The 13,272-nt window shown below is 39.2% G+C and overlaps 3 protein-coding genes across 5 annotated transcripts; 2 read left to right on the forward strand and 1 right to left on the reverse strand.

Annotated features, from left to right (window-relative positions):
• Positions 1-1,553: 1,553 nt before the first annotated feature.
• Positions 1,554-6,664, forward strand: LOC140772087 (uncharacterized). 3 transcript variants are annotated; one of them, XM_073113977.1, is made up of 8 exons: positions 1,554-1,702; positions 1,874-2,038; positions 3,090-3,199; positions 3,960-4,109; positions 4,202-4,458; positions 4,817-4,927; positions 5,014-5,058; positions 5,594-6,664. In XM_073113977.1, exons 2-8 carry the CDS (start codon positions 1,927-1,929, stop codon positions 5,757-5,759), a joined length of 951 nt encoding a protein of 316 aa, XP_072970078.1. In that variant the 5' UTR covers positions 1,554-1,702; positions 1,874-1,926; the 3' UTR covers positions 5,760-6,664. The 3 variants fall into 3 exon arrangements, with proteins under 3 accessions (XP_072970078.1, XP_072970079.1, XP_072970080.1); XM_073113978.1 differs by having other exon boundaries at positions 1,600-1,702; positions 1,843-2,038; XM_073113979.1 differs by having other exon boundaries at positions 1,698-1,792.
• A 3,658-nt stretch (positions 6,665-10,322) lies between these two features.
• Positions 10,323-11,184, reverse strand: LOC140772086 (uncharacterized). Its single transcript, XM_073113974.1, has one exon. It carries the CDS (start codon positions 11,098-11,100, stop codon positions 10,621-10,623), a length of 480 nt encoding a protein of 159 aa, XP_072970075.1. The 5' UTR covers positions 11,101-11,184; the 3' UTR covers positions 10,323-10,620.
• A 208-nt stretch (positions 11,185-11,392) lies between these two features.
• On the forward strand, positions 11,393-12,090 carry LOC140772045 (uncharacterized). Its single transcript, XM_073113932.1, has 2 exons — positions 11,393-11,408; positions 11,498-12,090. Exons 1-2 carry the CDS (start codon positions 11,393-11,395, stop codon positions 12,088-12,090), a joined length of 609 nt encoding a protein of 202 aa, XP_072970033.1.
• The last annotated feature ends 1,182 nt before the right edge of the window (positions 12,091-13,272 follow it).

Below are 13,272 nucleotides of genomic sequence, written 5' to 3' on the forward strand. Positions count from 1 at the left end.
GGTCCAAGTCGAGGATAGAAGGTGAATCGGCATGGAGTTGAGTATTAAGTTAATAAGTGTAACACACCCTACTTGAGTAAGTGAGGCATACTTCCAACCTACTAACTTGGTTTTAACTCGAGCGAGAAAATCCTTATATCCCTTGATTACCAACTGTTTAGGGGAGACTTTAACTCGTAGGTATTTAAAATGAAAGGACCCTGCTGGCATATTAAGGATGCGCAGGACGTCTTCCTTAATAGAAGCTGAAAAATTGTTTAAAAAATAAATTTAAAATTTTTGCTTATTGATGCGCAAATTAGTAATGCTTTCATAGATTTTAAAAAAAATTTATTAACGAAGAGCAGGACATAATAGAACCATCCATCACAATTAGCAAATCGTCGACATACATTAAATGGCTAATAACAAAACGATCACCAATGTAAAAAGGCTTCAGATCATTACTAAGAATAGCATCTTTTATAAGGATCGTAAAAATTTTCGAGACCATAATAAAAAGATAGGGTAAGGGGCGTCTCCTTGGCGGATAACCCTTTTTCCCGCAAACCACTTGAAAGCAGAACCATTAATCAGAATTGCGAAAGTAGAAAAATTGCGAACAAACCACAATCTAGTTAACAAAAATATTGGGAAAACCTATCTTAGTTATAACACTTTTGATTACCTCCCTTTTAATATAATCATAGGCTTTCTCAAAGTCCACTTTAATCATAATATATCTACCATCAGACCTAGAGGAATTGATAGAGTGCCAAATTTTCTAGGCGATGACTACATTATCATGGATATGCCTACCAACTACAAAAACTGTTTACTCAAAACCCACCAAGGATTGTAAGTGAGGCTTGATTTTGTTTCCAAGAATCTTAACCAAAATCCTATAATTCACGTTACAAAGTGAGATAGGCCTAAAGTCGCCAACCTTAATAGGGTGGTCATTCTTAAGAATAAGGGTAATAAATGTTTGACATTAGGTCCATTGAATATCACCGATCATTTAAAAATAGACCATAGCATCCACCGTAGTGTGGCCAACAGTGTCCCAATAGTTCTTGTAAAACTCAGCATGACAACCATTAACGCCTAGGGCCTTTCTGTTAGGCATCAATCTAAGAGCCTCTCTCACCTCAGTCTTAGCAATGCCCTTGATGAAATCATCGTTGCTAAGCCTATCCATTCTAGGGATCGGTGGCTAGTGATCCAAAGGGAAGTTCCCCTCGACTTCCTCGCACCACAGCCCCTTATAAAAATTTATGAATTTTTTCTCCACTTTAGTACGGTTAGTTACAGTTTCCTTCTATTATTGTGAATGCTAGTTATGAGGTTTCTATTACTATAAATTTTAGATATAGAAAAAACGAGAATTCTTATCTCTCTCCTTTATCCACGTGGCTCTAGATTTGCTATGCCGCTTGAGGTTAATCTGCCTAACCAGAGCTACGCATCTACGATTGAGGCAACCAAGTCTAGTGTTGTCATCCATAGATAATGTGTTGTTTTGCTCTTTAGATTCGAGAAGAGTAATATTGTTTTTAACTCTATCTAATTGCACTTCTAAGCAACCCCAAACAGTTACGGTTCTAGCTAATAAGTTCGTGTTGAATAAGCCACGGATTATAATTAAGCAAGAGGGAGGGGAAGAAACACTTAGATTGGAGCTTCTAGCAAAGAGAGCATAATTAGATGTGATCGGAGGGAGGTGAGAGACATCAAGTCGAGCAAAATCACGATGAAAAGCGTTATTTGATTAGAGTTTAAATCTTTTTTTTTTCTTTTGCAATTTACTCAAGTAGTTCCCTCTATCTCTTAATTTATTACGATTTTTATCCTGCCACCTAGTAATACTCAATTCGCTCAATCAATTTTAAAGGAAGTGAGCGAAAGTGCTCGCATTTCCGTTGTCCATATCGAAAAGATCGCGAGATGGAGGAGAAGGAGACGAGCGCATACGAGGAGATGCTTCGGGTGGTCGACTCCTGCATCTCCCGCATACGATGGCGTCTCAAGCCTTCCTCCAAGCGTCGTCTCCTCAACGGTTCTCTCCTCTTCCCTGTCTCGTTTTCTATTTCTTTTCGTGGTGTTTTATGTGTGGTTTTGGGATAAATTCTGTTGCATTCTGGCGATGGCTTTTCTTGATGATTTGATTTTTCATTTGGTCATTTCAGCGAGCAGTTTATGACCATTGCGGACACAGAGGTTTAGGTGTTATGCTTTCAGCTCCTAATTTTCCCTTTGCTATCTTCTATTTTTCTTGGAATTTGTTCCGAGTAGAAATCGTTTGTAAAGGTTGCTCCTTGGTTTATTAGAAACTAAGTAGGTCCCCCTACCAGCTAATCAGACATCTAAATTCGAAAGTTTTGTGTGGAATCTCTTGGTGAAGTTGCCTGGGTGAGCATTTGCGACCAATTCCGAAAGGATTGTAACAGCTCGATAGCCACCTAGAAATTATGCTAGTGGCTACAAGGAGCTTCTTGATTTAGATGTGTTAGGATGGTTTCCAGATACATTTGCAGGGACAACGGGAAGTCTCAACACTGTAATTTCACCTACGGCCTATCATTTTTGTTGTATTTATTTAGTTTTATTTTATCTTGAATGTTTTCATTTCTTGATTGAATATTTTTTAGGGACTTATTCAGACTTCTGTGACACTAATTTCAATCTTATAAATGTGTTCCACAATGTGCTGCCCTTAATTCAATATTGGAGTTTGTTCACATAAGATCTCCGAGTACTTAGCCTAGAATTCTGGCGGCCTAGAATTCTGGCGTCACTTTGTACTAGTCAGTTGACGTGTTCATGCTTTTTTTTCTTTGATATGGAATACTAAGATATGCGCAATTGGGTCTATTTATATCATGTCTATATGCTGGTTCTCGGCTTCCCACACATGATAAATCTGTTGCTTTGCACCTTTTTTGTGATCTTCTACTCTATTGCTTTATATAAGTTAAAATTTACCATGTCATTTTGTTTACCTAAAAAAATGATGATGATGAAGTTTCTTTTTTAAGTTGATATTATGCGTAATCTAAACATCCATTTAACTTGAAGAACTAATTTTAACATATTCTCTGACTGGGCAGATATTCTTTTTCTTTGCACCGGACTAAGGCCTGTAGTGCTAGTGGATTATGATGGAACAATGCCCCAACTTCAAGAGAATCTCTGCGCGCTACTTTGTATTGCTCAAAAGGTCTTTGTTTTTTGTTTCTTTTTTAGCTTAATATTCTCGTCAAGAACTTCCGCTTGTGATCTCGTGCTTTTAGGTAATCTTGTCCTTTTCTGGTTGATATATGTCTCCCTTGGATGGTTATTACTGCAAAAATGAGGACGGGTTACAGACTTTGAACGTAATCAGCATTTAATATCTTGGTTATCTCACATGTGAAGTTGTGAACATAGTTTCTATGATCCTGGTGATCTAAGCTAATGAGACCAGAAAGTCTGGACCCTGATACCAACAATTAAATATATAACCTACATGTTGGTTCTCATGATTATCATATTCAGTTATTGTTTTATTTGGCGATTTTCCAAAGGTATTTAGTACTTACATATGTCCTTTCCATGCTAGTCTTGGAGCAAGCTCTACAGAAATTTAGGAGCTCAATTTGGTGAAACTGACAGCTCTCTATAAATCAAATGCTGATCATAGTTAGGATTATATTGCAGAATAAGAGCAAGTTGATATTCCCATTAGTGATGATTGCAACTAATGCAATCTAGACAGAGGAGTTATTGCAGATTAGGAAATGAGAACCAATCTCAAATTAATTTTCACCAACAGCAGGGGACGTATCAACTTTTTAGTCAGATATCGCCTGTTTCTAAATGTATATGTATATCATCAGGAAATTGCTTGAGAAATTTGTGCATGTAAATTTTGAAATTATCATCGGGATTTCTTTTTGGGTTTGGAAATCATTTTTATTAAGATGATGAGTTATTTGCAGGAATCTGTCATTTTACATCCACTAAGAGTAATGGTCATAGAAGACACTGCTTACATAACTCATGTAAAAACACTTGCTGAGCATGTATCATCAAGTCTTAGCTCGCAGCAACAACTCCTTTTGGTGGATCTTGAGCAAAACCCTCCAAAGGTGCTTCTCATCTTTCCTTTAAAGCAGCTAGGGGAAAAGAGAGAAAGACTATCTCTTTTTAGTTTTATATCACTGACAGATTAATTTGACAGATGCTGTCATGTGTAGAAGAAAAGGAAATTGCATCAGAATTTGCCAAGATGCAAAATTTATTTTCATCAACATTTCCTTTTGAGGCCAGCAAAGATCTATCGTCGGTGCAACCTCCCATGGCAACTCTTAACAAGAAACCATCAAAATGTAAGACTGTTGATGTAAGTTGCAGTGGTGAGCTTGAGCGAGCCTCTGAGGCTATTGATCTTCTTGATTTCCTACAGGATACTCAGATCACTCTCGCATCATTAAATGGGTAATTTCTGCCACCTAATAACCACTACTTTATTGGCTTTTAGTTTTGCAATATGCATTATATGAATCGGATCGGCTGGAAACTTCTCTGATGAAAAACAAGAAGTGTGCTAAGAATATTATTAGTGTCACCAAACTCCATAATATTACACATGGAGTGCTAACTGAGTCACTGAAAATGCCTGTTTGATGTTATCATATTTAAGTGTGAGGGTCATCTGTTTTCTCTTTACTCTTTGGTGTCTGACTAATATGGATATCCTATTGCTTATGATGCTAATGAAGCAACAGCATTGACAAGCATGCATCTTTTATTTAATCAAGTACCTACGAGGCACTTAGTGCTCTATTTTCTGTAGGTGGCTTCTAGGTTATCCAGTAACATATTTGTTTAGCAAGAAGAATGCTGAGCAAGCAATGCGAAATCTCTCAACCCAATCTCTCCGTATCTTCAAAGTTTTTGTTTCCAGGTTTGACATTTCCGGTTTCTTATTCAGAGGACTTTTATGTCTGAAGGGTCTTCTTAAACAATTGCCATAATATGCGACTCTTGCAGAAATCGGAAGTCTGACTCAAGAAATTTTGAAGATGAACTTATGAGGTGAGCTATCTTTTTTTTCACAATAAATTCTTTCTTTGGCGAATAAGAACTTCAGATTTGCTTACAGACATATAATCTGCTTCTTCTAATAAAATTGCCAGGGGTTATGAAGCAAAACTAAGTGAAAGAATGTTGTTGTTGCCTTTTAACATTAAACTTCACACTTGCAGTCCCATTTAGTTGCAGTTATACTTCTCTTTGCATGACATTACTTCAACTCCTAAAACATAAAAAACAAGCATCTAAGTTGAGTCTCCAAGTACTGTAGGGATGCAAATCGTGGTTGACACAGTAAGTTATCTAAAATTATCAATGCTACTCTGTGTACAAGTAAATGTACTACTGTAAGTTATCTAAAATCATCAGATACTCAATTAGCAGCTCCTCTATTTCTTCATCTACCAAAACATTGTTTGTACTTTGTACTTATATTGAACATATTAATCTTAAAGGAAAACATTCTGATGTTCTACAAAGTTTGTCTAAATTATTCAATCATCTAATACAAATTTTGTGCTTGTACATGCTGGGTCAGTTTCACAGTTCCTTGTGATATGAGCCTGAGGCAAGATAAAGAGCCATGGGCTGACGTGTTTCGCACTCGCATAACAATGAAGCTCAAGAGGTTCGACCATGTCTGGGCATCAATGCGGATGGAGATCACAACCACTGATAGCCATTGCCAAGCCATTGTATTGTAGCTCTCACTCTGAAGGGATTGACTGCATATGGTTCTCATGAGAATCTATGGAAGCAGATGAAGCTTGTGACACAAAATAGAAGGGAAACACGGGCCAGAACTTGTGAACCTCCAACCAGATTTTAAAGGCAAAAACAAGTGTTAGGATCATCTATTAGGGTCCCTCTGTTGATTCAGATCAAAATACTGCAAACTTCATGAAAGGGAAATGCAAGTGCACCTAACTGTAGGAATCTTAAGATGCTCGTCTGCCTTATTCAGCAACATAATGGTTTCTGCGTCAGTTGGCAGAGGGGATTGTTACCGTTATTGGACTGGATGAATTCTCGAACCTGAGGATTTACCTCAGTTTCTTTAATCCTGCAATCCATCACCATATCTAGCAAGCTGGGTATCAGATTAACATGAAGCACTTGATCCCTCAGACATCTCTTTTTTTCTTTTCTTTTTCATCCATTTTCCCTCTTATTTTTTCTTTTGCTAAAAAGTGGGAGTCCCAATATTAGGATATCATAGGCTTTACACTCTTATTTCAATAAATGATTAGTTCATTTGCCATCTTATTTTTGTATACTTGTGGAAATTTCTGTCATAAATTTATATAGACGAATAAGAATCTTGATCGCTGCTAAGCAGGCTCGAAGGCCGACTCAAGGAGCAGCTCTGGATGACCTGTGACTTTGAAAGATTGATGGAGGCGTTTGGTTTTCATCAATGCAGCTGGGTTCTGTTTTTTGTTGATTTCATTCTCTGTCTGCTTATCTGCTGGCTTGTATAATTGCTCAAAACTTTGTATTTGTGATGTTGTGGTAGATGTTGAGTGGTGTTGTTTGGGACGTTATTTGTTGGTTCTGGCCTTCCTGATAGTCTTTGGTTAGGGGACAATTATGCTGTTTTAGAAATTATAGATGCTGTTGGTGGATGTCTTTATATTAATCTCAGTGATAGAAATTAGGTTAACAGAGTTTTTTATGTTTCAATTAAGGGGGTTGAGGCCTCCTTTTGTCTTTAAAAAAAAAAAAAAAATCTTGGTTCTATGAACAAATGAGGTGTTGCCCTTCAACAGCTTCTACCCAAACGCCGCCGTCCGACGAGAACAGAAGGCAATTCGAAGATTACTGCGAGCCTACACGCTCGCTTTTGCTGAGAAACTTCATGTATTAATAAATCACTCCAGAACTAACTTCTTAAAATTATATAGACTATAGAAATGCTTTCTTTACATCCAAATCCCAAATAACGTGGAGCAAATAACTAACTAATATGATTTGAGTGCGAACGCAATTAGATTTAGAATAAGTAATAATAAACTTTTTTTTTTGGGTTCTTTTCTACAGTTAACTGGATGAATGAAATCTTAATATATCTGAGGTACATACATGCAAAAAAGAACAAGAATTTTGATGAGTATCTATGATTTAATGTTTTTAAAGGAAAAGAAAATGACAATATCAGCCTTAGTTGGGTATGCATGAAAATAAGAAAATTTTAGAACTGTATACATGCAGAAAAAGATCACCTCCTCGGCTCTTCCATGTTTAGAAAACAGGGAAATGTTTACAACCGTCTGGTATGAAAGTACCACTTAACACATCTACAACCAAGCATCATAATGCATAAGAGAAGAGAGATCAGACTCGGAGATGAGATCACCTTTGATATCAACAATTAAGCAAATCATTCGCAAGTAATAATCTCGTAAAAAATGCGAATGGAAACAAAAGAAGCACCAATTCTGAAACTTAAAATCTTGAATCACATCATATTCACTGAAAAAATCAATCAACTCCACAAGAAAATAGTAGTATAACAAGACTTGGTGTAGAGAAATGATAAATAAACCCCCTACATAGATACATAGAAATGGGAAAGTGCTACTCTGAAATCTTGTAGTAAAATTGCAAATACGGAACATGTCGTATTTAAAATATGTCCATGAATATCAAAGGTAAATGCTAAACAATAAAGCCATAAGAAGCCACATTTATAAGCATATGCACATCTAAATCCAAGGGGACAATACATGAAGAGAATCAAGCATGTCAACATTCATATGCTTCTAAGAAATTCACCATTACTATGCTATCCTTTAAACCTCAAAGATATCATCAGCCAGAATTCCAACTCTCTGGAACTATACTATCCTTTTTGAAATTATAATTTATACAAGAACTCAAACACAATCTGAACCCAACTAATATTTAGAACAACTCATCTGAACATCTGCTTCCATTATATATTGCATTCTTGTTCCCTGTCCAAAATTGATCCAACAATACAGAAAAATCCTATTTCAGCATATTAGTCTCACAAGTATTCAATAATCATAGATTTCTTTTCCACATTTGGATGCAAAAGTAATCCTAGCCATTATTGTTGTCTACTCAAGGATCACTTGCAAGAGTCACAGTGATATACTACTACAGGAAGGTTGGACTCCTATGACTTAAAGACTTTGAATTGAAGCCTCTCAAACCCTGTCGGGAAGGAAATATTGGCTGACTACTAGAACAGTGGTAATATAAATCCATAACACAAATACCACAAAATAACTAAGCTAATGGCTAAATTATTCAATGTCAAGAACACCAACATCTTAGCTATGCCAAATTAGAAGGTTGGCCAACCCACTTACTGACGAGGAAAAGAATGAAAAGGATAGAGCATAGAATGCATCATCACAAAATCTTCATATATTATGTTGCATGATTTGTTACAGGTCACATTCAGCATAACTACCTTGGATAGTCAGTTCATTTGCCTCCCAAAAAAGAAAACATAATCTTCATGAAGGGTTATTTACTTCTCATTATACGTAAAGCATGTATTAAGCACATCTGCACCACAATGGATACAACTATTATTAACTACAGATCCATATACATTAAGAATTAAATAAGTGCCTAAAGTCACAATTTACATGTACACTCGACCATTAATTTGTAGTTAGCCTTATAAATCAGCAATAATAAAGAAGATATGCAACAGAGACATTAAAAACACCGAATTGTATCAATGAATATTCCATTAGTACTGGAGATCCTTACAACTACCAAAACACAAGGAGGCTGACAAGATAGGTAACTAGGTAAGTGACTGTCAACTCAATCCTGAGAAGCCAGTTTTCAGAATCTCAGAAACCTAGCTTGAAACAACTTCCTAATAAAATTGCTCAAAAACTAAAGCAAGTTTACAATCCTAATATTTCACTTAAAATATTCCAACTTCAAGTTTATAACACTACTGAAAATTTTCCAATAATCTAGACAACTCCCAAAGTTCCCCACAGAAATAATCAGACTAAAAATTTGAAAAAGCTCGGTCACTGTTTATATTCCTACATCACTAAGTAAATCTATTTTCACCATTAAAGCAAGAAAAAGGTGATCCCAAAGATTCCTAGTTACATTAGGTCCCCAAATCTGCTCTACTTTTGAATAAGGCAGTTGGCACTCCATCAAATCCTCAAAGATGGGGAGGAAAGTGATTCGTGGGAATGTTTAACACTACAGGATCTTTTAAAGAAATATCACTGCCTACAGATGGAAAAGGAAACCCAAAACTTAGGGGCAATTATGTTGTTTCCCTCTTTCTAGATTTTCTTTCCGATACCTTTTCTTCTAATTCCTAGCATGATGTGTCAAATACTCAAAATGCTACCTTCAGTTGGTTTGTTTCTTAGGATTTGTAAAAGCTTTTTCCCTAAGTCTTATATAAAATAACTATGAATAAAAGATGCTTGTAACTAGTAATTTTATGTGCATGTGAAACTTTCCTATCTCAGATTAAAAGTAGTGAAGTACTCTCACCTTAGTTCTTGGACCTACACATATATTGATCCATTGATCTCTAACAGTATATAATCTAGTTATAAGCATCCGCATGTCTATAAATACACACAAATATGAAATCCTATGAAGCAAGCAATCATGTCAATCTGTACATCATCATCACTTCAATCGATAGGAAGCCCTTCTTGCGAGATCACACAATGTGTCATGCTTTTTCCCTTGATCTCTTTTAATATAAACCTCCTCAACATCAGCAGCTGTTCCCATTGCATTACTGACGAATCACAGCCGCTTCTCCAAGTTAATCATTTACTAAAATTAAAAATCTAGAGATCCGATTGGCTGACCATTCACCATTCCTAAATTTATTCTTCATATGCTTGACCATTTCAAGCTTCACAATATATATATATATATATATATATATACTGTTTTGCTTGATTATGCCCAGAAAAACATTAAATCTCTAACTAGTCTACAAACAAACACATGTTTACAGATTGGATGACCATCAACACCAAGAAAAGATCATCTATATAGATACCTGCTAGAAAGCTAATTAGAAATAAAACTATATACTATGTTAAAATTAGAATGCAGCCCCGCAGGCTTAACCTATAATATTTGCAACTACAAGATCTCACAATGACATATTGAGATATGAACAAAGAGGAAATGTCATCCCAGAGAGCCACAGTATAAAGTAATAAGCTCACGCCAAACTTTCTTTTCCCAAGATCTAATAAGCATAAGATAATAACGCAATTCTCAAGTAAACAAGCATCAAGATCACATATCTCTTCCCATTATCACGAGAAACAACTCGTCTAGTCTAATCAATCCCACCAAAGGGAGCTTATACACAACTTGAATCGCAAATTGTCATTTCCATAAATTCTAGTCAATAGAAAGCATGTACCAGAACAAAAAAGAAAGAAAAGAGAGGATAATTTAATCAAGTATTATCCATCATTATTCTCAGTTTCAAAACACGTAAAAATCCCAACTTTCCCCTTAACAAGATCCCGTTTTCCTCGAGATCACAGATCCATACTACCAACCCCGCAAATCTCACGGGGTATCCCAGGGCTTGGGCTCTGGAAGTGCAACAACCATACCTTGGTGATCCTGCTCGAGCACGACCTGGCACCCGAGCCTCGCGTGCTTATTGAGAATCCGATTCCGTGAGCTGCGCGTGAGCATGTACTGCTCGTCGTAGGACGGAGGTGGAAGCTTGTCGAGCCACTCCTGCGCGATATGTACCTCGCACGTGGCGGAGCAGGCGTCGATCTCCTCCAAGCGGTGAGAGGCCGGATCGATGAGGCCAGTGTTGGCGAGAGCTCGGAGAAGGGTTTGACCAGAGAGGCCGACGACTTCGTGCAGCTTTCCGTCGAAGTCGATGGCGGAGAACTTGACGATGCGATCGGCGACCTTCTTGGAGGAGGAAGTGGCGGGGGAAGGGGAAGAGGAGGTGGAGAAATGCTTGGAGAGCAGGGAAAGGGAAGGATGAGATCGGAGAAGGGGGATTCGACGGAGAGACGCGACCGCCATTGCTAGGGTTTCGGGGGGTCGAGGTCCTTGGAGATTGGGGAAGGGGGGAAAAAGGAGAGAGGAGGTTAGAACAGAAAATTGGGATATTGGAATGTGAAAAGGATTAACGTATCACTATTTGCCGAGTAGAGGTAGTAATGAATTCCTGCTTTCGGTACGGCATACAATCCTGCGTGAGGAAAGTCTGTTACATATTTCCAGATCAGCTCTTCGTCACATATTTTTCTGTTCCTTCGCCACATATTTCTAGATACGCGGTGCATCTCACCGTCACCCTACAGACCGGGCAAACATGGATCCGGACAATGGTATATGCCAGTACCCACCTCGACACACAGAAGGAGCTGTGGGAGGAGCTACTATCCATGGCTACGATAAACGCCGTGGGTGCTGACAGGAGACTTCAATGCATTTCTTTTTCCACAAGAGAAGAGATGCAGTGGTGGGGTGGAGCTAGGGCCTAAGTGCAAAGCTTTTGTGAAGTTCGTGGATGACGCGGGGTTGTGCGACTTGGGCTATGAAGGAATCCCCTACACCTGGTGCAACAACCAAACGGGCGAACGCCGAATGTGGATACGCCTTGACAGGGCCCTGGGGAACACGGAGTGGGTAAGCGCTAACCCGGCTTGCAAAGTCCAGCACTTGGATAGAGCTGCTTCGGATCATGCGCCGCTCCTCAACGTGCCGCTAACCGAAGCAAAAGTGAGAAGGCCTTTCAGGTTTGAACTCTACTGGATGGAGTACGTGGAATGTCAAAAAATTGTTGAAGACATATGGAAGAGGTGGGCAGGTGGCAACCCTATGCACGCCTTCATGCACCACATCAGTGATATGCGGCGAAGCCTGCGGAGGTGGAGCCGTACGGCTGTAGGGTGTGTGGAAAGAAGACTGAAGGATACCAACGCACAGCTGGCTGACTTGGAAGAACTAGACGCTAATGGGCAACTGTCAGAGGAAGGACTACAGATGCTGAGAAGCGCTTACAACTAACAAGCTGCTCTCAACCGGCAGCTCAACATCAAGTGGTTGCAGCGATCTCGCCTCAGGTGGGCGATTGAAGGGGATTGTAACATAAAATTTTTCCACATATCTGCAACCATTAGAAGGCAGCGCAACTAGATACCGGGAATAATGGGTGAGGGTGAAAGATGGATGCAGGACCCAGTAGAAAGTCTGTCAAGCATTTACTGCCTTTTACCAAAAGCTATGGGGCACGGAGGACGAGCATAGCCATAATAGTCAAGAGTGGCCCATGCTACCATGCATCACAGCTGCAGAAGCTGAAGAGCTGGTTAGGCCAGTCACGCCGGAGGAAATCAAAGAGGCTGTGTGGAAACTATCGAGGGGCAAGGCGCCTAGCTTGGATGGGATGCAGGCGGAAGTATACATCAAGTATTGGGAAACTATAGGGGAGAGCCTATGACAGGCCATTAGCCATTTCTTTACCTCTACGACCATGACGAGATCTTGGGGAGAAACTTTCATAACGCTTATACCAAAGAAGGAGCACCCTACCATGGTGGCTGACTATAGACCCATTGCATTGTGCAATGTGGTGTATAAGATCCTTGCCAAGGTCATGGTTAGCCGACTCAAAGCAGTGCTTCCCAAACTCATAGGCCCAGAACAAGCGACGTTTGTCGCCGGGAGAAGCATCGCCGACAACACCCTAGCGACGCAATAAGTGGCTCATTCCATGGCTTCTGAAAAAGGTGGGCAGGCTACCATGATGATCAAGATGGACATCGAAAAGGCATACGATTGAGTCAGTTGGTCGGCGGTCGTAGGGTCGCTCCAACGGATGAGTTTCCCGCCGAAGTGGTGCAGATGGGTGTATGTGTGCATCTCGTCTCCTCGCTTTGCGCTGCTCATCAACGGGAACCTAACAAACTGGATTACACCATATAGTGGACTTCGACAAGGGGATCCACTATCACCCTACCTCTTCATTATAGTCACCCAAATACTATCGAGGATACTAAACGAGAAAGTGGACACAGGGCAGCTGTAGGGATACAGGGTGGGAGATGTCCAGTTGTCTCACCTGCTGTACGTAGATGATCTACTTCTGATGACCAAGGCCTCCGTTGGTAACGCCCAGAGCATCCCGGAAAGCCTAAACCAATATGGGAAGATCACCAACCAAAGAGTTAACTTTGGCAAGTCGGAGAT

This window comes from Typha angustifolia, chromosome 12 (assembly GCF_048772165.1).
Source record: "Typha angustifolia cultivar Huaian chromosome 12, ASM4877216v1, whole genome shotgun sequence".
In the NCBI taxonomy this organism is placed as follows: Eukaryota; Viridiplantae; Streptophyta; class Magnoliopsida; order Poales; family Typhaceae; genus Typha; species Typha angustifolia.

Bases quoted from the DNA above. Each gene is read 5' to 3' on its own strand.
- LOC140772087 (XM_073113977.1), top strand. From the start codon at position 1,927: ATGGAGGAGAAGGAGACGAGCGCATACGAGGAGATGCTTCGGGTGGTC. The intron at 2,039-3,089 runs GTTCTCTCCTCT...CTGACTGGGCAG, and splicing joins CAAGCGTCGTCTCCTCAACG to ATATTCTTTTTCTTTGCACC. The intron at 4,110-4,201 runs GTGCTTCTCATC...TTAATTTGACAG, and splicing joins TTGAGCAAAACCCTCCAAAG to ATGCTGTCATGTGTAGAAGA.
- LOC140772086 (XM_073113974.1), bottom strand. From the start codon at position 11,100: ATGGCGGTCGCGTCTCTCCGTCGAATCCCCCTTCTCCGATCTCATCCT.